We start from the raw sequence: 22,404 nt of genomic DNA on the forward strand, positions 1-22,404 counted from the left end.
TAATTTTTTAAATCATCAAAGAAATGCACATTAAATCAATGTTGAGATAATTATTTTACAGTTATTGCAGTAGGAGAAATTTTAACAAAACAGCTGCCAGAGGCTTCCCTGGTGGCGCAGTGGTTAAGAATCCGCCTGCCAATGCAGGGGACACGGGTTCGAGCCCTGGTCCCGGAAGATCCCACATGCCGCGGAGCAACTAAGCCCATGTGCCACAAATACTGAGCCTGCCCTCTAGAGCCCACGAGCCACGACTACTGAGCCCACGTGCCACAACTACTGAAGCCCGCATGCCTAGAGCCTGTGCTCCGCAACAAGAGAAGCCACCACAATGAGAAGCCTGCGCACCGCAACGAAGAGTAGCCCCAGCTTGCCGCAACCAGAGAAAAGCCCGCATGAAATAAATAAATACATACATACATACATACATACAATGAGAAGCCCGTGTGCCGGAACAAAGGGTAGCCTCCGCTCACCACAACCAGAGAAAAGCCCGTGCGAAATAAATACATACATGGATACATACAATGAGAAGCCCGCGTACCGCAATGAAGAGTAGCCTCCGCTCACCGCAACCGGAGAAAAGCCCGCGCGAAATAAGTACATACATACATACATACAATGAGAAGCCCGCGTACCACAACAAAGAGTAGCCTCCGCTCCCCGCAACCAGAGAAAAGCCCGCGTGAAATAAATACATACATACATACATACAATGAGAAGCCCGCGTACCGCGACGAAGAGTAGCCTCCACTCACCGCAACCAGAGAAAAGCCCGCGCGAAATAAATAAATACATACATACATACAATGAGAAGCCCGCGTACCACAACGAAGAGTAGTCTCCGCTCCCCACAACCAGAGAAAAGCCCGCGCGAAATAAATACATACATACATACATACATACATACAAACAAACAGCTGCCAGTGCTAGCAAGGTGACCGTGGAACAGAGGGGCAGGGTAGCGCAGTGCACGATGAGGTGGAAGGAAAGAGGTCGGCAGGGACCTCATCCCGCAGGACCCTGCAGACCTTGTAGGACCTTGGTGAGCATTTTGGTGTTTTGTAAGGAGCAATATGGTTGGGCTTGATTGACTTTGCCTCATGAAACCCTCCCTCACATTTGGGGTATAGAGAGTGAACTAGGGGAGGCCTGGGTGGAGGTGAGGAGACCAGTCGGGGTTCCACATCTGAGGGCCCAGTGAGGGAATGGAGAGGTGGGGAAGGGAAGGAGAGAAGTGGGTTGGATTTGAGGGAGAGGTGGGAGCCAGCTTGCCCCACGGGGTCAGCGTGTAGGGATCCCTGTCAGGGGGCGGGGCTGAGGGTCTAGAGGGAGGGGGTGGGTGGGGTCACCCTCACCTCTTGCGCCTTTCAGAAAGGACTGCCCTCTCTTCCCTCCCCATCCTTCTTTCCCCAGAGGGGGTCGTGGAGACAGGACTGGCCGTTACGGAGCCAGCGATCGTTCACAGGATGATGGTGGGGAGAACCGCAGCCGGGATCACGACTACCGGGACATGGACTACCGCTCGTATCCCCGCGAGTACGGCAGCCAGGAGGGCAAGCACGACTATGATGACTCGTCCGAGGAGCAGAGTGCAGAGGTGAGGGCAGGGGAGGGCCAGCTCCTGCAGGGCCTCTGTCTGGCTGCAGCACCGTGTGCAGGTAGCTCTCAGCTCCCATGCCTTCAGACTGTGCTCGGTGGCTTTGCCTCACCTGGAGGGTCTGTCCCCACTCCCCTCTCTGAGGGCTCCTCTCCCAAGTTGGGTCTCCCTAACTTCCACGTGCTTGGCTCTATACTTCTGAGGGCCCCTGGCCACCACCTGTCTCCCTTCTTCCCTGTTGTTCAGGGTTCACTGCAAGCCCTATACTGCCTGCTCCCAGCCAATTTGGGGACCCGGCATCTAGGGTTGGGAGGGCACTTGGATATCACCAAGCAGAGCAGCTCTGGGGGGCTGACCGTGGGCATTCCCAGTGGTGGCAGAGCCTCTAGACAGAAGGGGAAGTCCCCTCAGGCCTCTCCTTTGAGCTCAGAATCTAGCCATTTCCATGTTGGATAGTTAGCCCTGGCCTGAGTGGGGAGGCATGATGCTCACCATCAGGGAGCCCCATCTGACGGGAAGAAGCAGCCTTGCCTTATGGGAACTCCAAGTTGAGGGGGCATCAGGGCCCTGGTCCACACAAGCAGACAGCTCTCCTTTCCAGTGGGAAGCAGAGTGTGGGCTGCTGGCCACCCTCTGGGGGGTCCAGTGGAAAGACCCCTGTGGTGGGCAGCCAAGCTTCCTCAAGTGGCAGCTGTGAGCTGTGCCTGGATGTCTCCAGGGCACTGGCTGGGCCCTGGGTGGACCAGGAAGAGTGGAGCGCTGAGTTATCTGGCCTCCGTGAGGGCAGGAGGGGTGTGGACCCAGGCCTGGCTTGCTTAGTCCTGAAAGGATGGTTTGAGCAACGCCCAGGAATCCAGTGACCACACCCTGTTAGGAGAGAGCCTGGTGGTGATGGAGGACTGGCCAGGCAGAGGATCAGGGACCGGGGTGGGGCAGCGCCATAGCCCTCGCACCTTTGCCAGCCCCTGCTGGCTGGCTCTGGCTGAGGTCTTAAGCTATTCCTAAACCCACGACTTGGTGGCAGGGCCCAGGCTGGGAATCTTAAGCAAGGTGTGGCGTTCCATGGCACAAGGAACAATTGTGCACATGCTAGCTGAGCTGGCGAGGGAGGAGGGGGGAGAAACAGAGCAGGGTTTAGTGTGCCAACCCCAAATGGTCTCTTCCCAAGGAGGTTTTAAGTGGAGCCTGGTCACCTGTCTGTGGGAGTTCCTCTCCCACACCGATACTGCCACCGGCCTCTCCCCACTCCCCACCAAAGCAGCCCCCAAAAGCATCCTGGGGAGAATCTCCAACCCCAGAAGGGTTGCAGTCCAGGGCCTACCCACCTTGCCTGCCCCAAGCCTTTAGCCGGAGCCCGCCCACCCCTGGCTTTCAGAGCCTGCCTGCCTCGGAGAGCCAGCGGCCAGCTCCTAGGCCCACCCCAGACTGACTGCCCGTCTGGTGTCTCTCGTCTCATTCTGTTGGCCAGGATTCCTACGAGGCCTCCCCGGGCTCCGAGACTCAGCGTAGGCGGCGGCGGCGGCACAGGCACAGCCCCACCGGCCCACCAGGCTTCCCCCGAGACGGCGACTATCGGGACCAGGACTATCGGACCGAGCAAGGGGAGGAGGAGGAGGAGGATGAGGAGGAGGAGGAGGAGGAGAAGGCCAGTAACATCGTCATGCTGAGGATGCTGCCACAGGCAGCCACTGAGGATGACGTACGTGCCCCCCGTGTCCCTGGGCAGGTGGCAGAGCAGGAGGCCAGGCTGGGTCTCTTCCAGGGCCCTCAGCTTCTCCCTTACCCCCAGCCTCAGCACCTTTCATCCCTTCTCCCCACTAGCTTCTGTCCGCCAGCACTGATCCGTCCCCTGGGTAGGCCCTGTTGTCTCCTAGTCTGGAAGGGAGGAGTGTTGGATAGGCTGACTTGGCCCAGGGGCTGTGGTGGTGGGTGGGGGAGGGAACAGAGCATTCCTTCTGCACATTCCACTGGCCATCCATCCATTCTGCAAATGTCCGTCAAAGGCCAGATGCTCACCAGTCCCAGTGCCAGATATTTCTGGTGGCAGAGATGATGCGGAGACCCTGCGGCCTGGGAGGTGGGGAGGTTCCCCGTGGGATTTTCTGAGGTTTTATTCTCATTCCCCGCCCTCCTCCCTCTTTTGCCAGCAGCATCAGATCTCCTCACTGGCACGACCACAGAGCCTTGGGTTCTCCTTTGACTTCATTGCTGCTGCAGCCTTCCCACCCTGTTTTCCTGTGTGACATTCCCTCCCATCCTCCTCCCTTCTCATACAGACTTCCCCTAGAGAGCAGGAAAACCCCAAGTGGGCCACTAGAATAGCCTCCTCACTAGCCTCCCCAGTGCTCCCCCTCCTCCCCACTGCCCGTGAATTCTCTGCTCATCTCTCCTCTGAAACCTGCTGGCTGCCTGTGTTGTCGCAGAGAAAATCCCACCTGTGTGTTTGAGAGCTTTCAGGTCTGGCCCACCTGCACTGTTCAGGGTCAGACGGTAACTGAGTGCTGACATCTGCGGAGGATTTATCACAGGGTGGGCCACATGTCAGGTCTGATTTAATCTGCACAGCCACCCTGTAGGGAAGGTACTCTTTGTATTTTCATTCTGCGGATGAGGAAGCCAGGCCCCCAGTAGTGAAGCAGTTTGCCTCAGGTCCCACAGTCAGTGAGTGGCACAGCAGAGTTGGGGTCTGAACCTGGGCAGCTGAACCCCAGAGCCCACGTTCTAGCTGTTTCCTGAGCTCTCCCTGAGTGTTAGCAGTCCTGATCTGCTCCTCTGTGTCTTTCTTTTTCATCCTTGTATGTGTATGTTTAATTTCCCTTCTGTTGTTGAACCTGATGAGGAAACTGAGGCCCAGAGGCATTAAGGCTGCTGCCCAAGAATGCCCAGCACAGGCTCCCAGTCGCTTGCGAGAGGCACCACTGGCCTAGAGACTCTGCCTCGCCTGGTCCAAATCCCAAATTTCATCTGCAGCTTCCCTCTGGCTTAGGTCATCCAGGAAGCTTTCCAAATCCCACGGCCATGCCTTTTGGTTTCCACCCCAAGTTACTGCTCCATTTATGGTCTAGCACACATGGCTGGGGTTTGCTCAGACCCCAGTCCTTCCCAGTTTCGTACTTGTGTCATGGGTCTCTCTGGATGCAAGCCGGAGGGCAGTCCCTTTGCAAAGGGCCAGAATTGCTTGCCAGCTTTCCTTGCTCTGTGGCTGCACCAAGCCTGTTGTCAGACCACCCCTGCCCACCATTCTTGAGCTGCTGGCTCGCTTGCTCTCTTGCTGTTCTCCACCCCTGAGGGTCGTTAATGCTGCCATGCTTTACCTTGCACCACGCCCCTTTTTTCATTTGACTCACTCTGCAAGTCTGGGGCTGAAAGCTGAGACTGGGTACTGGTGTGGGGCTGGGGCTGTGGTCACTTGGGGGAAAGCCCTGAGAGAGGGAGAGGAGACAGTGTGTGCACATCCCCTATGACCCTCTGGGGTCCTGGAGGCCTCCAGCCAGCCTCAGGTACCCAGTAGCCCCCTTGTACTGAGCTTGCTCCAAACCGTATCTCCCCGTACAGATCCGTGGCCAGCTGCAGTCCCACGGCGTCCAAGCACGGGAGGTCCGGCTGATGCGGAACAAATCCTCAGGTGAGCTTTTGTTCTAGTACCCTCCTCTTCCGCTGGCCAGCCTCAGCCTCCGAGTCTCCCTCCTGCCTCTGCCTTTTCCCTCACCCTCCCTACCCTGCCTTCCTGCCACAGCTGGGAATGGGCAGCTTGGGGGTACCCTCTCTTCTTCTCTCCCCCTCATCCCACTGTCCTCACAGCTCCGGCCAGTAGCCTCCTGTGCGAGGCTGTCAGGGAGGGGGTGCAGCTCTGAGATGAGCTGAGTGCTCCCCGGGGGCAGGGCCAGGGCCAGGCTCCGGGGAACCTCCTCTTTGGGACTCTGAGTATCTGAGATGGTAACCCCGTCCCCCCCAGTAGCCTCCCTTCCCTCTCCTTTCTTCTCCTTCCCCTGCCCCTTGCTCCCCCCCACATTTTTCTGGTAACAGCCTCTGACCAGAAAGTAGGTCTGACACGGCCCCACCCATGTGTCCCAAGAGGGGAGGCAGGGGATGGCTCTTGTCCAAGGGTGCATCCCAAGGAGCAGCCAGGATCGCTGGCCTCGCTTGTTCCCTCCCTCCCTCTTGCAGGCTGCTTGGAGCTGGCCTGAGGTTAGTAGGGTGGTGGGGGGTTGTCTCTGCAGGACCTTTGGCCCAGGCTCCCCAAGGCAGGCACAGTGGGGCCTCGTTCTGCCTGGGCTTCTCTCTGCATCGCTCAGTCTCTCTCCTCCCCACGCCTCCATCTCTCCATCTCTCCATCTCTCCATCTCTCTCTCTCTCTCTTTAATTATACCATTCCATCCTCCTGTGCATCCTAATGGTTATTCTTTTGGAGATCAAGCATGCCCCTCAAGTCCCGCTGTGTCTAAGCCCTCCCTGTGTGTGTACCTCCAAAGAAGGAGCTACTTTCCTGTGGTCTCAAGCCCTGGATCCTTTTCCCATCCCTGGCCAGGCCTGGAGTCTCTCTTGATAGCATGTAGGTCTTGCTCTGCTGTACCCCAGCCAAGCTGACAGGATTCTGGTCTCCCTGAGGCGGTGTCCCAGGTGCAGCCCTCTCTGTGGCCCTGGACGCTTCTCCCAGGCACCTGCTGATCTTTAAGATCTACCTGGACGATCCTGGCCCCCATTCTCCTGCTGTCTTAGAGGACCTGGACTGTAGGTGGCTGTAATCTTCCCAGCTTGGCCCTGAGGTGGCTCCCTGGTGAGGCCAACCTTCCCTGGACTGTGGTGAGGCTGAGGTGACATTGTGTCCCTAACTCCCTCTGGTTCCTGTTGGGCCTAGAGCCTTCCCAGCCTCACCGAGCAGCCTGCCCCAGCTTCTCTTTTGCTCCTTTGATTAAACACCTGTTACAGGACCCCTCCTGGGCTGCCCTGGCCTTGTGCTGGGCCCCACCATTTGGTTATTTATTCTGGCCCATGTGAAGCCAGCAGCCTGCCCATCTGTCCTCCTTCCTTCTCTGGAGACCTCTCCTTGTACCCTTTCCCTCCCAGCTCCTTCTCTCCGTCTCTGTCACCCCAGGCTGTCCGGGCAGGTGTGCCTGAGCCCCATCTCTCTGTCTTTCTTCCCAGCTGGCGTGTGTGTATCCCCTGCCCCCAACCCCTCTCCAGCTCTGTTTTCTTCCCTCCTGCTTCCCTCTTTCCTGCCCCTCCCGACCATCTACCTTGCCTCCCACACCCTGGTCTTTCTTTGCTTCTCTCTCTCCCTTTCTTCCTTTTTCCTCTCCCCACTTCCCTCTCTGCCCCCCAGTCCTCTCCCCTCGGGTCCCGCCCCCGGGAACGCCGTGTGTCCAAAGCTGTTGACTAACCCACTGCGTCTGTATCTGAATGCTGTCTCCAGGTCAGAGCCGGGGCTTCGCCTTCGTCGAGTTTAGTCACTTGCAGGACGCTACACGATGGATGGAAGCCAATCAGGTTGCTTTGCCGCACTTGAACCCCCCCCCCAAACAAATACTACTTTGTAATCGAGCGCTCCCCATCGCCTGATTCTTACGGACACAGTTCCCTGCCCTGTGGCCCTGTGTCCCATCCCCCCACCCCCTCTCTCTCCCCCTTCCTGACCCTCACTATCTCCTCTTCCCATCTCTCGCTACCCACTGGGCTTCCCATCAAGAACCCACACTCACCACTGGCCCTTCCCACTGGCCAGGCACTAGCTCTGCCTCTCTTCCTCTCCTGGCTGAGCTTTCAGAGAAAGGGCTGCCTTGGGGGTGGGGTGGGGGTGGGGTCCTTCCACCTAAGTTCCCACTCCCCGGGGGACCGCCCTGCTCTGGGGTCGGGCAGAGCCAGGACTCTGTTCCACTCTTGGGCACCACTGGAAGTCCAGCCATTGGGGAACTTAGCTGTTGGCACACTAACTAGCAAGTCCTGTTTTGCCAGCTCTGTCCCTGCATGTGAGTTCGGTCCTTTGATTTCCATGGGACAGGCCAGTACCGCTCTGTTGATCGAAAGTACCAGTCAAGAGTGATGGTTTCATTCACCAGGACTCACTTCGGTCACCCCACCTCTCCCACTGCACCTAGCTCCCACAGGAGTCACCACTTGCCCCACTCCGCTAGGGACAGGCCTGCCCTCTCAGCGAGGAGCCGTGCTGTCTGGAATGGGGGGAGCCTGCTCCCCCAGCCTGGCACGGGCTCCCAACCCAGCAGCTTTGGGACCTTCAGAGACCCAAGGCTTCTGCTCGCCCACCCAGAGCCCAGCTCACTGGTGTGGGGCACTGAAGGAAAGCCTCAGGGGAGGAAGGGGCGATGTGGTGGAAGGGAGGCTCAGCAGGGGCGGCCCTGGGGCCATCTCTGCCGGTCCACAGGCTAGTGCCATGGGCCCAGGACCCAGCCAGCCACGGGAAGACAGCCTCACAGCAGGACCGTCCATCTTTTAAATATGGCTCTTTCTTTTTCCCCTTCTCCAGCACTAGTGCGCGTGCGCTCTCTCTTTCTCTCTTTCTCTCCCCTCCTCTCCCTCCCCTCCCCTCCCCTCCCCTCCCCGTCCCCCCTCATCCCAAGTGTAGCCTGTGTAGTGCTGGCCCTGGGTGTGGCCTGGCAGTGTCAGGGCCGAGTGGGGGCTTCCCCCGCTGTCCGGCAAGCTTCGGGCAGCCGAGCACTGTGTGCCTGGTGGCGTGTGTTCACGTGTGCGTGCGCGTGCCCGGAAAGGCAGCAAGCAGCTGCGCCCGAGGGCTGTGGCGCTTTCCCTCCCTCCTTCCCTTCCTTCTTCCCTCGTCAGTTCTCCGACCTCCCTCCGTTCCCTGTCCCTCATCCATCCAGCTGAAGGGCTCGCTCACTCTCTTCTCCTGTGCTGAGACGGTGCGTGGGGCACTGCTGCCCAGGCCTCACTGTGCTCTGCTTTTCCCTGCAGCACTCCCTCAACATCCTGGGCCAGAAGGTGTCCATGCACTACAGCGACCCCAAGCCCAAGATCAATGAGGACTGGCTGTGTAATAAGGTACAGGGGCGGTGGCAACGTCTCTGTCTCCCCGGGGCCTCTGAGTGGCGTGGGTGTGGAGGACTGGCTCAGCTCAAGCAGCGCTGCTCCTTGCCACCCACCCACCAGTTTGTACTGAGCTTTCACTTGGCGCCAGGCTCTGCCCTCATGCGGCACGATCTTGCCTGAAGCCCCAGTAGACTTGAAACAGATGTTTATGTAAGTGACTAGTGACAGTGGAGGCATAATGTGATCTATAAAATGTGGGCTTCAGAACCAGACTAGCTGAAGTTACACTCTCACAAATCTACCTTGATTTTCGTCAGGGTATTTAACCTCTCTTTGCCTCATTCTCCCCATCTCTACAATGCAAATACCAATGACCCCGCTCCCCAAAGGTGGTTGGGAGGATTGAAATGTGGTGATGAGAGAGTAACACTTGGAACGACACCTGGCCCACTGTTAACGATGTTCAGTGTCAGCTCTTGTCCTGAAGGAACGTGTAGGGTGTTCTGAGAGCCTGTGTCAGGTGACCCGACCTCTGACAAAGCCATGTCCGCCTGAGACTGAGGGTACAAGCTGTAGCTCTTTGCAGTCAATATTCCCTAAGAGGAGGCTGAGGCTCAGAGAGATGGAACCTTGAGTGGTGCCTTGCTCCTGATCGTGGGCCATGGATGCCACCGTGAGTTCAGATCTCCCCTGGGGCCAGCCTCACAAGCAGCCTTGGGACTCTACAGCCTCACCTCCTGCCGCCGGCTGGCAGCCGTGAGACCTAAGGGGAGACCTGAGAGCTTGCATAGGCCCTCTCTCCAAGAGGAACTCTGCCCAGTAAGGGGAGTGGTTCCTGCTTATTTCAAAACCAAAAAAGTAATATCAGAAGGCGGGTGTCCAGCCTCTCTGGAGAGGTAGGGACAGAGTGACGGGAGGACTCCATCCCTCCTGTATTTTCAGATACTCCTTGAAACTAGGGGATTCTCTTCTTTTCTCTCCTTTATCCACCACATCCTGTTGCTCTCCAGTCTTGTCACTTCCATCACAGAAATGCTCCCTCTTGCCATTCCCACTGCTCAGGCCAGTCCTCACCTCCTCCCCCACACAGTCGCCACAGGTCCCTCTCTGGTGTGCTGGCCTCTTGCCTCTTTCTCCCACTTCCTCACTGGTGACATTCCTCAGAACCACTTCTGACCACGCCCCTCCTCCTCTGCTGAAAACCCCCACAACTCTGAGCTGGAGTGTGACTACCCTCTGTGATCTAGTGTCACCTTCCCTGTCCAGCCTTGGCTTTTGCCTCTCTCCTCATCCTCCTACACAAAATCTCTTGCTGCCTCCGCCAGCAGTCGCTTCCCAGCAAAACCAAACCAAACTCTTGGACCTCCCAGATCAAACAGCCCTGCTGACTATACGCAGCTGAGTGAGCTGGGCCTCTAGGCCCGCTCCCCTCCCAGAGCCCCTGGGGGGGGGACCATTTCCACAGACCCACCTGCTGCCCCTCTGTGCTACACCTGCTCCCCACTGTTAGGCCAGGAGGGCAGAGGCCACGTCCTGCATGGAGCCTGGCACGGGAGCAGTGCTTAGTACCTGACCATGGATCAGAGATAGAAATGTGGTGAAAGCTGGGGGTCTCCAGAGGCTGCAATACCCCAGGCAAATTTATTTCTCAAGAGCAGCAGGATCCAACCCAGTCCTCGAGATGAAGGAGGGGTGGGAGTCTGGCAAGAGAGGGGCTGCTGGCTTTGAGGGATAGAAATAACGAAGGTTTCTGAATAGGGAAGTACATTTTGGGAAGAGGAACATACCAAAGGGACTTTGGCGGGGGCATTTCTGGGAGTTGGTACCTCGGAGCAGGCGGCAGTTGGTAACAGAGGTGGGGGAGTTATGGATTCCTGAGTTGAGGGGTTGGCACTGAGGACAAATTTGAGACCATGTAAAGGGAAGATTCACGGGACCGAGGATGACAGCCAGAGCCCCAAAGCCCCCTGCCATCCCTGACCCTGGGACCTTCCTGGGGCGTGGCGGGTTCCCTGGGGGATCTCTGGATCCACGTTTGGAGGGCACAGTGGAAAGCCCCACCCCCTCTGATAGCCTGGCTTGTGCCTCACAGTGTGGCGTCCAGAACTTCAAACGCCGTGAGAAGTGCTTCAAATGTGGTGTGCCCAAGTCAGGTATGGCCCTCCTACCTCCCTCTTCCCTGGGACGTTGCTGGGAAGGGGGAGAAGGGTGAGGGGCCAGTGCTCTGGGAGGAGGGTGACCAGCCTGGGAGCCCCTTCCCCTTTGTCACTGGCCTGTCTTCTGCTGCCCCTGACAGAGGCAGAACAGAAGCTGCCCCTGGGCGCAAGGTTGGATCAGCAGACGCTACCGCTGGGTGGTCGGGAGCTAAGCCAGGGCCTGCTGCCCCTGCCACAGCCCTACCAGGCCCAGGGAGTGCTGGCCTCCCAGGCCCTGTCACAGGGCTCGGAGCCGAGCTCAGAGAACGCCAACGACAGTGAGTCAGTTGTTCCTTCCTTCCTCCCTGCCCTAGGGTGTCTAGGCTGGGCTCTCCAAGGCCAGAGAGATGGTGGTGACCAGGACTTCATCCTCCCAGGGGCCTCTGCCTGGTGGGGGGACAGACATGTAATGTAGGGAGAGCAGAGGAAGAGCATTGCCAAACTCGACTTCGGGGGTGTGTTGAGAAGGTTCTCAGCAGGTGGGCCACTGAGCTGGGACTTGGACTGACAAGCAGAGTTTATCTGAGAGGAAGAGGTGAGGGGAAGCAGCAGGCGCAAGGACACGGAGGCCAGGGGAGAGGGAGCAGTGGGGAGCCACCAGAGGGTAGGGCCGGAGCGGAATAGCAGGGGTGCTCCCTAATGCTGGGCCCCTTTCTGCAGCCATCATTTTGCGCAACCTGAACCCACACAGCACCATGGACTCCATCCTGGGGGCCCTGGCACCCTACGCAGTGCTGTCCTCCTCCAACGTACGCGTCATCAAGGACAAGCAGACCCAACTGAACCGTGGCTTTGCCTTCATCCAGCTCTCCACCATCGTGGTGAGGGCGGCACAGGGGGGGGCCGGGCAGCCAGGATCCCGGCCCCCGGGGCAGGGAGGAGGGACCCTGACCCTAGCCCCCCACCGCGGCCCCAAGCCTGGAAATGGGGCAATGGAGCCGGGGACCTCCCCGGGCCTGACCCTTCTGCCCCTGCCCGCCCCCCTCCCCCAGGAGGCAGCCCAGCTGCTGCAGATCCTGCAGGCCCTGCACCCGCCGCTCACCATCGACGGCAAGACCATCAACGTTGAGTTTGCCAAGGGTTCTAAGAGGTCAGGGCCCCACCTGTGTCCTTTCCCAGCTTGCCCCCCAGCTTGGGGCCTCCTGTCTCACTCCCAGTCTCTGACATCCTCCCCAGGGACATGGCCTCCAACGAAGGCAGTCGCATCAATGCTGCCTCTGTGGCCAGCACTGCCATTGCCGCGGCCCAGTGGGCCATCTCGCAGGTACTCAGAGACTCCCCTCCACCCCAGCATCCCTGTACCTGGGCCGCCTCCACCCTCCCGCTCCCTCTCTGCAAACAGGAGGGCTGGCTTGCTGTTTTGGCTTCCTGTGGCCCCGAAAACCTCTCACAGTGGTCGCCGGTGGGGGCTGTGGGGTCCTCACTGTAGCTCCCTTCCCAGGCACCTCCTCCCAGGCTTTCCTTTTCAGCGCCGTCGCGGCTGCTTTTCTGTTCTGTTTGGTAGTTATATATCATCCTGAATTGTTACAACCTTTCTTGATAAAAGGGAATTTATAAGTGGCTGTAAGAAAATTGGCAGATGAGAATAAAGAAGGGGAGGATGGTATCTTCCTTGGTCTGACACCCAACACATGTATCACGCAACACACGTACCAGTGTCAGCCCTGGGAGCGTTTTGGCACGTGTCTTTGTTCCAGTCTTGTTTTTGTCACCACCCTGCTCTGCTCTGGCCGGGTGGCCCTTGTTTGAGGGCTGCATGCTTTCTGTCAGCAGACACTTGCTTCACCTGTGGGCAGACGTCTCTTAGCCGGTTCCCCTCCCCTCTGTGCCCCCTCCTCTGCTAATGAACCCCTCCCACCTGCCCCTCAGGCCTCCCAGGGTGGGGAGGGTGCCTGGGCCACCCCCGAGGAGCCACCGGTCGACTACAGCTACTACCAACAGGATGAGGGCTATGGCGGCAGCCAGGGCACAGAGTCTTCTCTCTATGCCCATGGCTACCTCAAGGGCACGAAGGGCCCCGGCATCACTGGAACCAAAGGGGACCCAGCCGGAGCAGGTTAGCCTCAGCATCTCTCCCTGAGCCCATGGTGGGGACTGGCAAGCATAGGGTCCTGGGCCCTGCCATTCACGTTCTCCTTTTTCCCTGCCCCCCTTTACAGGTCCCGAGGCCTCCCTGGAGCCTGGGGCAGACTCTGTGTCCCTGCAGGCTTTCTCCCGCACCCAGCCTGGTGCCACCCCTGGCGTCTACCAGCAGTCAGCAGCTGAAGCGAGCGGCAGCCAGGGCACTGCTGCCAACAGCCAGGTGAGGAAAATCAAGGGAGGTCCTGGGGGCCATGGGGGCGTTGGTAGACACTGAGCCCTGTTCCCCTGTCTTGCCCCGTGACTAGTCATACACCATCATGTCACCCGCTGTGCTCAAATCTGAGCTCCAGAGCCCCACCCATCCCAGCTCTTCCCTGCCACCAGCCACAAGTCCCTCTGCCCAGGAGTCCTACAGCCAGTACCGTGAGTAGCCATGGCCTACAGTGAGGGGTGGGGAATTCCTTAACAAAGCAGAGAGGAGTGCGACCCCCGCTTCTCACTCTCCAGCTGTTCCTGACGTCTCCACCTACCAGTACGACGAGACATCTGGCTACTACTATGACCCCCAGACTGGCCTCTACTACGACCCCAACTCTCAGGTGATAGGGCAGTCTGGGGAGTGGGTGGGGTCTGCAGTCCCCTCCTCGAGGTCTTCCCTCACGCTCCTTCTCCCCCACCTCCCCCAGTACTACTACAATGCTCAGAGCCAGCAGTACCTGTACTGGGATGGGGAAAGGCGGACCTATGTTCCTGCCCTGGAGCAGTCAGCTGATGGGCATAAGGAAACGGGGGCGCCCTCAAAGGAGGGCAAAGAGAAGAAGGAAAAGCACAAGACCAAGACAGCCCAACAGGTGAACACTGGGAGTCCAGCAGTCACTGGCTGGCCGTTAGGTGTCTTCTGATGAATGCCATTCTGTCATCTGTTATCCTCCGCTGCCAAGGGAGGGGATGGCGGTGGATGTGCACGTGGGCAGTATTTCTGCTCAGGAGAGACCAGGCTCCCGGTCCAGCTCTGCTCTTTGCTGCGTGACCTTGAGCCAGGGCCGTCTCCCTACCAGGTACATGGTAGGGCTGCCCACCTCCCTGAGGTGGCCAGTGCCATCCAAGTGTGCCCTGTCTGCTTTCCCATCCCCTGGTGGGAACCTTTGTGCTGTTGGTGGCAATATGGGCTGGTATGGGCACGCCTGAAGCCAGGCTAGCCCTGCCTGTGGAAAGAAACGCGCATGCATGCTCCTTTGGGCCCAGAACCCCACCTGAGGGTGTGTCCATGTCTGTCTGTGTATATATATCCCAGAGAACTTCTCGCGGGCCCATCAGGGGGTGGGCAGGAAGACAACCATCGCAGTGTTCTGTGGTGGTGGGCAGTTGGAGGGAACCTCAGTGTCTTGTCTGTGGAGGAAGAGTATGACAGTCTGGGTGCAACACTTACAAGCAAGAACTACGTGTTCCTTTGGCAGCCCGGTAAATTCTAAAAATGGTGTTGTGCCTGGGGGTCGGGGTTGGGCAACGACATGGAACGTGGCATAGTATCACACGTGTAAATTAAAATTATACACAGAGCAAGCCATTCTATGCATTTTAGAACGATAAAATGAAAACACATGGCAAACCTAATAGCGTGGGTGCCCGTGAGGAGAATGGGGGCACAGCCGGGGAGGGGCTTGCTGAGGAGCACTGATGACAGGATGACAGAGAAATGGGGACTTTCACCTCCGCCTCTCTCACCTTCTGCTTGAGGCTGCAGGGCAGGAAGGGGCAGGCTGCTGCAAGGGCAGAGGTTGGAGTTGGTGACCCCAGCAGTTGGAGGATTCCTAAGAGCCTCACCCCCACCCTCGCCCCTAGATCGCCAAGGACATGGAACGCTGGGCCCGCAGCCTCAACAAGCAAAAAGAAAACTTCAAAAACAGCTTCCAGCCCATCAGTTCCCTACGAGACGATGAAAGGCGGGAGTCGGCCACTGCAGATGCCGGCTACGCCATCCTCGAGAAGAAGGTGTGTGTGGCTGTCCATCCGCGCCCTGCCCCCCGTCTTGTCATCCCTTTGGTGCTTCCGTGGAGTCTCTGAATTTCTGTGTCCCTCCACCCCAGGGAGCACTAGCCGAGAGACAGCACACCAGCATGGACCTCCCAAAACTGGCCAGTGATGACCGCCCAGTGAGTGCCCAGGGCAGAAAGAAGGGCAGGGCTCTGAGCTAGCCAGGCCTGACCTCTCACCCTCACCTTTTTCAGAGCCCGCCGAGGGGGCTGGTGGCAGCCTACAGCGGAGAGAGTGACAGTGAGGAGGAGCAAGAGCGCGGGGGCCCGGAGCGGGAGGAGAAGCTCACTGACTGGCAGAAGCTGGCCTGTCTGCTCTGCCGGCGCCAGTTCCCCAGCAAGGAGGCGCTCATCCGGCACCAGCAGCTCTCCGGGCTCCACAAGGTGACTGAGGGAGGCTTGGCAGGGAACCCTGTCCCGGCCTGGCCCAGCCGCTTCACTCCTTCTCCTGTCCTCCTTGCAGCAAAACCTTGAGATTCACCGGCGAGCCCACCTGTCAGAAAATGAGCTGGAGGCACTTGAGAAGAACGACATGGAGGTGAGGTGTGACCCACTCCTGGGCTCCATCCCTCGGTCCCTTACCAAGCGCTCCATCCGTGCAGGCAGCTGGCGCTCAGGTTCGTCAGCTAGACACAGCCTGGCTACCATCAGCCACCTCACGTCCTGTCCCTGCAAGGCTTCTTCCCGATTCCCCCATGCTGGCTGCTGGCATTCACAGGACCACAGATCTGTTCGCCAGATCTAGCTCCCTGTGGGGGCCCCCCAGCTGTGCCCATGTTTCCTGCAAATAGCGATCAGCTCCTTCATTCTCACACACACTCTTTCAGCAAATGAAGTACCGGGACCGCGCAGCTGAACGCAGAGAGAAGTATGGCATCCCTGAGCCGCCGGAGCCCAAGAGGAGGAAGTATAGCGGCATGTCTGCGGCCTCTGTGTGAGTGCCCGGGGCCAGGTCGGGGGCCTGGGGCCGGCAGGCCAGTCACTCACACTGTGCCACTGTCTCCTGCAGGGACTTCGAGCAGCCCACGCGGGATGGGCTGGGCAGTGACAACATTGGCAGTCGCATGCTTCAGGCTATGGGCTGGAAAGAGGGCAGTGGCCTGGGCCGCAAAAAACAGGGCATTGTGACTCCCATTGAGGTGAGTCTGCGGGGAATCCCATCCCCATCCTCCAGTACTCTCTGCTGTAGGCCTGGCCCCCGCCCAACCTGACAGAGTCTGCCTCCCTCACACAGGCCCAGACACGGGTGCGGGGCTCTGGCTTGGGTGCCCGTGGCAGCTCCTATGGGGTCACCTCAACCGAGTCATACAAGGAGACGCTGCACAAGACAATGGTGACCCGCTTCAACGAGGCCCAGTGAGCAGCTGCAAGACCTACTTATACTTATGTCGGGTGTCCAGCCTGGAGCGGGGGAGGATGAATTGTTGGGTGGTCAGAGCAGGGGCCCTGCACCTGTCTACCAGCCAGCTCCGCAGCCAGAGAGGCCCTGACCAAGTCAGACTTAAGAGTTGGTGACTTTTATTGGAAAACTGGGCTGGGTTCATGTCTTTCTTTTTGTAATAAAAGCTGAAAAGTCCGCAGCTTGCATGTCTCTTTCTCATGTCCCAGAGTGGTTTGTGGCCCACACAGATACAGGGACATAAACACAGATGGACAAGGTCTTGGTCACAGCCCCTCACCATTATCGGGTCCAGCAGGTCATACTGTACCAGGAAACCAAGCACCACCAGGGCACCACCAAGCACCACCAGGGCACCACCAGAGGGTCAGGCTTGAAGACCCTCTGGGTCAGAGCCAGGACTAGGAATTCCCCATCCCCTTGCCTTGCCACCCCGCAGCTGCACTTGCTGTATGGCTGCAAGGCTAAACTGTACTTGGGTCTGGGGACAATGCCTGAGGGCATCTCTGAGTGAACAACAATAGGCACTCTGGTGCCAGTGGGCCCTGTGCCCTCAACAGGCTGATGACCCCAGAGGTGTGGAGATAAGAGAATGAGCCTGCCAGTCCCAGGGATGCCCCACCAGTTGGGTCCACCCTCGTCCCCATCCGCTCCACGGCTTTTACCGCAGCACCCTATCCCTCCAGTCCCGCTAACCAATCTACACCCTGTGATTCACAAGTATGCGTGTGCTCTCAGCACAGGTCTGAGTGCAGTGGAACACGAAGCTGGGGCCGCCCGCTCCGGGCCTTGGGGGGCTGGGCCGTGAAACGGGGCCAGGAACTGCCCCTCCCCAAAACATACATGCTTTTAAGACAAGAGGGTGGAGGGGAGGTAATGTAGGAAGAGCAAGTGGTTCAAAGCCCCTCCTCCCTCACTTAGTCTGCATTATGACAGCACCCTACACAAGTTGTAAGGAGAGGGATGAAAAAGAGGGGCCCCCTAGAGGTGGGATGGTGCTGATCTGGGGTAGGGGTACTGCCCAGTGAGAGAGCGACAGGGAGCGGGAGAGGGAGAGGAAATAGGAATAGAAAGAGGCCACGTGAAAGAGCCTCAGTCTCAGGATGGGTGGCCTTCAGTCTGGAGACACCCCCACGTTCCCTTCCCTCTTCCCATTCCCCAGAACGTAGCTCCCAGGAATCCCACAACAAGGAACCCTCATACTTGGCTGGCAATAGTCAATGGTACAGCCACTCTGGAAAACTGGCTGTTTCATGCAAAGATAAACATAAGCTTACCCTATGACCAAGCAATTCCGTTCTTAGATATTTATCCCAAATAAATGCAAACATATATCAACAAAAGGACTTGTTATATGTATTCATAGCAGCTGTATTCAGAATAGCCAAAAACTGGGAATAACCCAAACATCCAGCAAGAGGCAAATGGATAAATTATGGTATACTCATACAACAGAATACAACTCGGTAATAAAAAGGAGCAAAATACTGATACAAAAGTCAACACAAATGAATCTAACAAACATGTTGAGTGAAAAAAGACATAAAAGGAGTACATACTCTATGATTTCATTTATATGAAGCTCTCAGACAACACATTTATGGTGATAATAGAGGTGGGAAGGGTGTTCATTCACTGGAAAGGGTTACAAAGTAGCTTTCCAGAATAATGAAATGTTCTGTATCTTGACTGGGGTGCTGGTCACATGGGTGTATAATCAGGTAAACATTCAACAAGCTGTATAATGAAAATCTGGGCATTTTATCATATAAATTATACAAGAAGTTGGAAAAAGACCACCAGAGCAAACCTCAGTAAGAGGAAAGGAAATAATATAGATAGAAGAGCAGAAATAGATGAAGTAGGGAAAGAAAACAACAGATTAATAAAATCAAAAGCAGAAACTTTAAAACAAAAATTAAGAGGAAAGGCAGACCTCTCTCTGTCAAGACTGATCAATTAAAAAAGAAGATGCAAGCAACCCAGAAACAAAATTACAAAGGGGAATTTACTACAGATGCAACAAAGTATCTCTGAAACTATAGATGAAGTGAATACATTCCTTGAAGAATATAAAATGCTGAAACTGTTACATGAAGAAATAGGTTACTTGAATAGAGCAAAAAGTAACAAAGAAGTTGAAATGGTAGTCAAAATCTTCCCTCTTCCTGCCAAAAAAAAAAGAACCCGGATGGTTTTTATAGGTGCAATCTACCAAACTCCCAAGGAACAGTCAATTGCTATCTCATAAAAAGTTGTTCTAGATAGAAGAAAAAGAACAAAAGATGTCTATTTTATGAGGCTGGCGTAATCTTTTTTAAATTTTAATCAGTTTTTGTTTTTTAATGTATTTATTTTTTATCTATTTTTTTATTTTTGGCTGCGTTGGGTCTTTGTTGCTGCACGTGGGCTTTCTATGTTGCAGCGAGTGGGGGCTACTCTTTGTTGCGGTGCGCGGGCTTATCACTGCGGTGTCTTCTCTTGCTGCGGAGCACGGGCTCTAGGCATGCGGGCTTCAGTAATTGCGGCACGCGGGCTCAGTAGTTGTGATATTCCCAGGCAATATGCAGAGCACGAATCTAACCACAAGGAAACGTCAGACAAAGCCAAACTAAGGGACAGTCTACAAAATTCCTGGCTTATAATCTTCAAAAGTGTCAATGTCATGAAGGTCAAGGGAGCACTGAAGAACCGTTCCAGATTGAAGGAGACATCCCATTTGGATGTTCAAATGTTACCTCCTGGCGACCCCATTTAAAGTTCCAAACTCTGCCCTGCCATACTCCCTATGCCCCTTTCCTTGCATTCCTTTTCTCCATGACATTTCTCAATTTCTAACATACTATAAGTTTTCTTACTTTTCTATAGTCTCCTTCACTAGAATGAAAACATCACGAGGGAAGGGACTTTTGTCTGCCTTGCTCACCACTGTGTCCACAATGCCTCGAACAGGGTTTGGCACATACCAGACCATGGAAGCATGAATAAATACACACACCACAACTGTTCAAATCATTCTCATCCTCAAGACTCCATTTTTTAAAAAATGGCTAATACATAAAAGAGTCCCTAGGGACCTCCCTGGTGGCACAGTGGTTAGGAATCCACCTGCCAATGCAGGGGACATGGGTTCGAGCCCTGGTCCGGGAAGATCCCACATGCGGCAGAGCAACTAAGCCCATGCGCCACAACTACTGAAGCCCGCGGCGCCTAGAGCCCGTGCTCTGCAACAAGAGAAGCCACCGCAATTAGAAGCCTGCGCACTGCAACGAAGAGTAGCCCCTAGAGAAAGCCCGCGCGCAGCAACGAAGACCCAATGCAGCCAAAAATAAAGAAATAAACAAATAAATTTATAAAAAAATAAAAATAACGAGTCCCTAAAAATCCATGAGGTACAACAACCCAATAGAAAATGGATAAAGGAAACAGAAAATTCCCAGAAAACAAGAACTGCAAATACCTTTAAATCTATGAAAAGATGCCCAAGTTCACGACTAATAAGAGAAATACACATTATAATTACACCCGATTGGCAAACATCCAAAGGCTTGACAATCTGCTCAGTGAGGCTGTGAACCAGCTGCACTCTCATACGTGGCCGGGGGCAATGCGAATGGTACAACTCTCACCCCCACTTGCCCTTTCTCCCTGCTTTCTTACCTCCACAGGCTTTTGTTCAAGCTGTTCCCTCCAACTGGGATGCCCTTCCCTCTCACTTGGGAAAGTCCAAAGTCCAAATCCTGCCTCAATTACTCCTACTGATCCTTTTGAAGGCAATCAATTCTTCAGAGAAGTCGGCCACACCCACGGCTTCAGTGGCCACACCCACGGCTTCAGTTGCCACCTCTGATGGCCCCCAAATCCATCCGCTGAAACTCAGATCTAGTCCCCAAACTGTTCACTCAAACAACACATACCAGACCGTGGATATCTAACAGGCATCAAAAATGTAACACATCTGGGGACTTCCCTGGTGGCGCAGTGGTTAAGAATCCGCCTGCCAGTGCAGGGGACACGGGTTCGATCCCTGGTCCGGGAAGATCCCACATGCCGCGGAGCAACTAAGCCCGTGCGCCACGACTACTGAGCCTGCGCTCTAGGGCCCGCGAGCCACAACTACTGAGCCCGTGCTCCGCAGCAAGAGAAGCCACTGCAATGAGAAGCCCATGCACCACAACAAAGAGTAGCCCCTGCTTGCCCAAACTAGAGAAAGCCCATGCGCAGCAATGAAGACCCAACACAGCCAAAAATAAATAAATAAATAAATAAATAGATAGATAGATAGATAGATAGATAGATAGATAGTGTAACATGTCTGAAAACCAACTCCTGATTTTGCCCCATGCCTGCTCCTAACGGAGTATTTCCCCTGTCAATGACAACTCCATCCTTCCAGCAGCTCAGGCTAGAAACCCACGGGTCAGCCAGGACTCCTCTCTATTTTTCATGCGCTGTATCCGATTTCTCAGCAAATCCTGGTGTCTTTACCTTCAAAATCAATTCAAAATAGAACCCCCCCCCCACTTCCTCTTTTACCACCTTGGTCTGACCCTCTCTCATCACTACCTGGACTCTTGCAGTAGCCTTTCCACTGGCTTTTCTGCTTCCTCTCTCCCACCCCCAACCCCCACACACAGTTTGTTCTCTCTCCACAGAGAGCAGCCGGATTCTAAAATATAATTTAAATAATGTGACTCCCCTACTTAAAATCCTTTTATGGCTCCCCATGGATCTTAGAATAAAAACCAAACATCTCAGCCTGGCTTACAATGCCCTGCTTGATATGGCCTCGGATCTCATCTCCCAGTGCTCTCCCTTCCTCACTCCTCTCCAACTACACAGACATCTGTGCTCTTCCCAAACATTTCAAGAACTTCCAGCCTCAAGGCTTTGCCCCTGATGTTCCCTTTGTCTGAAGCTTTCCCCTCATGTTACACATGGTTTGCTTCCTCACTTTTCACAGGCTACCTCCTCAGAGAGTCATTCCCTGACTACTTCACATGGGGTATCAGGGGAGGTCTCTCTGAGGTGAGGCAAACAATAAATCAGAAGGAAAAGATCTGATGGAAGAGCGTTCTTAACTATTGCAAGGGCAGTAGTCTCCTTGCTATGTTCTTTGCTATGTTCCCAGTGCCCTGCACTTAGTAGGCATTCAATAAATCTTTTTCAAATGAGCAAATTTGGAGGATTTGAGGACAGGATATGTGATACAGAATTTGGGATAAGGTGATAAAGGCATTTTGTGTTAAATACCTTTGCTGTAACATCACCTTCTCAGGGAGGCCTTCCTTGACCATACTATCTAAAAATGCAACCTGTCCCCAACGGATTTCCCTTTACCTTGTTCTATTTTTCTCCACAGCATTTAGCAGTTATCACATATATACGACATATTTACATATATATTTAATTGTATATTCACATATGAATATAGACTATACACAATGTATTTAATATGACATTTATTATATACAGATGTAACTTTTTTTTTTTTTTGGCCACAGCACATGGCTTGTGGGATCTTAGTTCCCCGACCAGGGATTGAACCCTGGCCCTTGTCAGTGAAAGCGTGGAGTCCTAACCACTGGACCGCCAGGGAATTCCCTACAGATGTAAATTATTTACATATTGACACTGGCTATCATGTTATGTAAACTATGTAGTATTAACATGTACATTTTATTAGACACAATTTATATTATATTCACATGTATCTAATATAATTTTTATTTATTTGTTACATTTATGGTCTTGTCTCTCGCTAGTCTGTCAGCTCCATGAGGGCAAGGAAGAATCCCTAGCACCTGGCCCACAGCTTGAGCTCCAAAATGTCAAATGAATGAACTCCTTTGGCCACCTGAGCCTCAGCTTTCCCCTCTGTAGGATGGGTGTGCCTTTCCATCTGGAGGTTACCCCCATGTTCCGATCCCTTTTCCTACACCTCCCCCCCGCCCCAGAGGGCTGCTCCCGGAACTCCACAGCCCAGGTTTACATTTTCCCATACCCTGGGCGTTCATGCCCACCACGTGCACTAGGCGCCGGCCCGACCGGACTACCACCCCCAGCATGCCTCGCGCGTTCGGGAAGTGCCACAAC

General features: G+C 55.2%; 1 protein-coding gene across 11 annotated transcripts in view; it reads left to right on the forward strand.

Annotated features, from left to right (window-relative positions):
* Window positions 1-16,489, forward strand: part of RBM10 (RNA binding motif protein 10) — a 29,167-nt gene extending 12,678 nt beyond the window's left edge. For 2 of the 11 annotated variants that reach the window (XM_082445879.1, XM_082445884.1), the window contains exons 3-24: window positions 1,417-1,600; window positions 3,069-3,299; window positions 5,156-5,225; window positions 7,014-7,087; window positions 8,525-8,611; window positions 10,692-10,752; window positions 10,896-11,072; window positions 11,455-11,615; window positions 11,787-11,884; window positions 11,971-12,058; window positions 12,664-12,850; window positions 12,954-13,096; window positions 13,182-13,299; window positions 13,384-13,475; window positions 13,563-13,727; window positions 14,719-14,868; window positions 14,964-15,029; window positions 15,105-15,293; window positions 15,373-15,447; window positions 15,737-15,843; window positions 15,919-16,048; window positions 16,144-16,489. In XM_082445879.1, coding sequence (XP_082302005.1) covers window positions 1,417-1,600; window positions 3,069-3,299; window positions 5,156-5,225; window positions 7,014-7,087; window positions 8,525-8,611; window positions 10,692-10,752; window positions 10,896-11,072; window positions 11,455-11,615; window positions 11,787-11,884; window positions 11,971-12,058; window positions 12,664-12,850; window positions 12,954-13,096; window positions 13,182-13,299; window positions 13,384-13,475; window positions 13,563-13,727; window positions 14,719-14,868; window positions 14,964-15,029; window positions 15,105-15,293; window positions 15,373-15,447; window positions 15,737-15,843; window positions 15,919-16,048; window positions 16,144-16,269 — 2,779 coding nt within the window. In that variant the 3' untranslated portion in view covers window positions 16,270-16,489. Of the gene's footprint in view, window positions 1-89; window positions 1,046-1,374; window positions 1,601-3,068; window positions 3,300-5,155; window positions 5,226-7,013; window positions 7,088-8,524; window positions 8,612-10,691; window positions 10,753-10,895; window positions 11,073-11,454; window positions 11,616-11,786; window positions 11,885-11,970; window positions 12,059-12,663; window positions 12,851-12,953; window positions 13,097-13,181; window positions 13,300-13,383; window positions 13,476-13,562; window positions 13,728-14,718; window positions 14,869-14,963; window positions 15,030-15,104; window positions 15,294-15,372; window positions 15,448-15,736; window positions 15,844-15,918; window positions 16,049-16,143 lie in introns of those variants that run through there. The other 9 variants (XM_082445885.1, XM_082445883.1, XM_082445876.1 and 6 more) reach the window with 8 other exon arrangements.
* Window positions 16,490-22,404: the final 5,915 nt, after the last annotated feature.

Source organism: Balaenoptera physalus (genome assembly GCF_965194825.1).
Source record: "Balaenoptera physalus genome assembly, chromosome: X".
Taxonomy (NCBI): domain Eukaryota; kingdom Metazoa; phylum Chordata; class Mammalia; order Artiodactyla; family Balaenopteridae; genus Balaenoptera; species Balaenoptera physalus.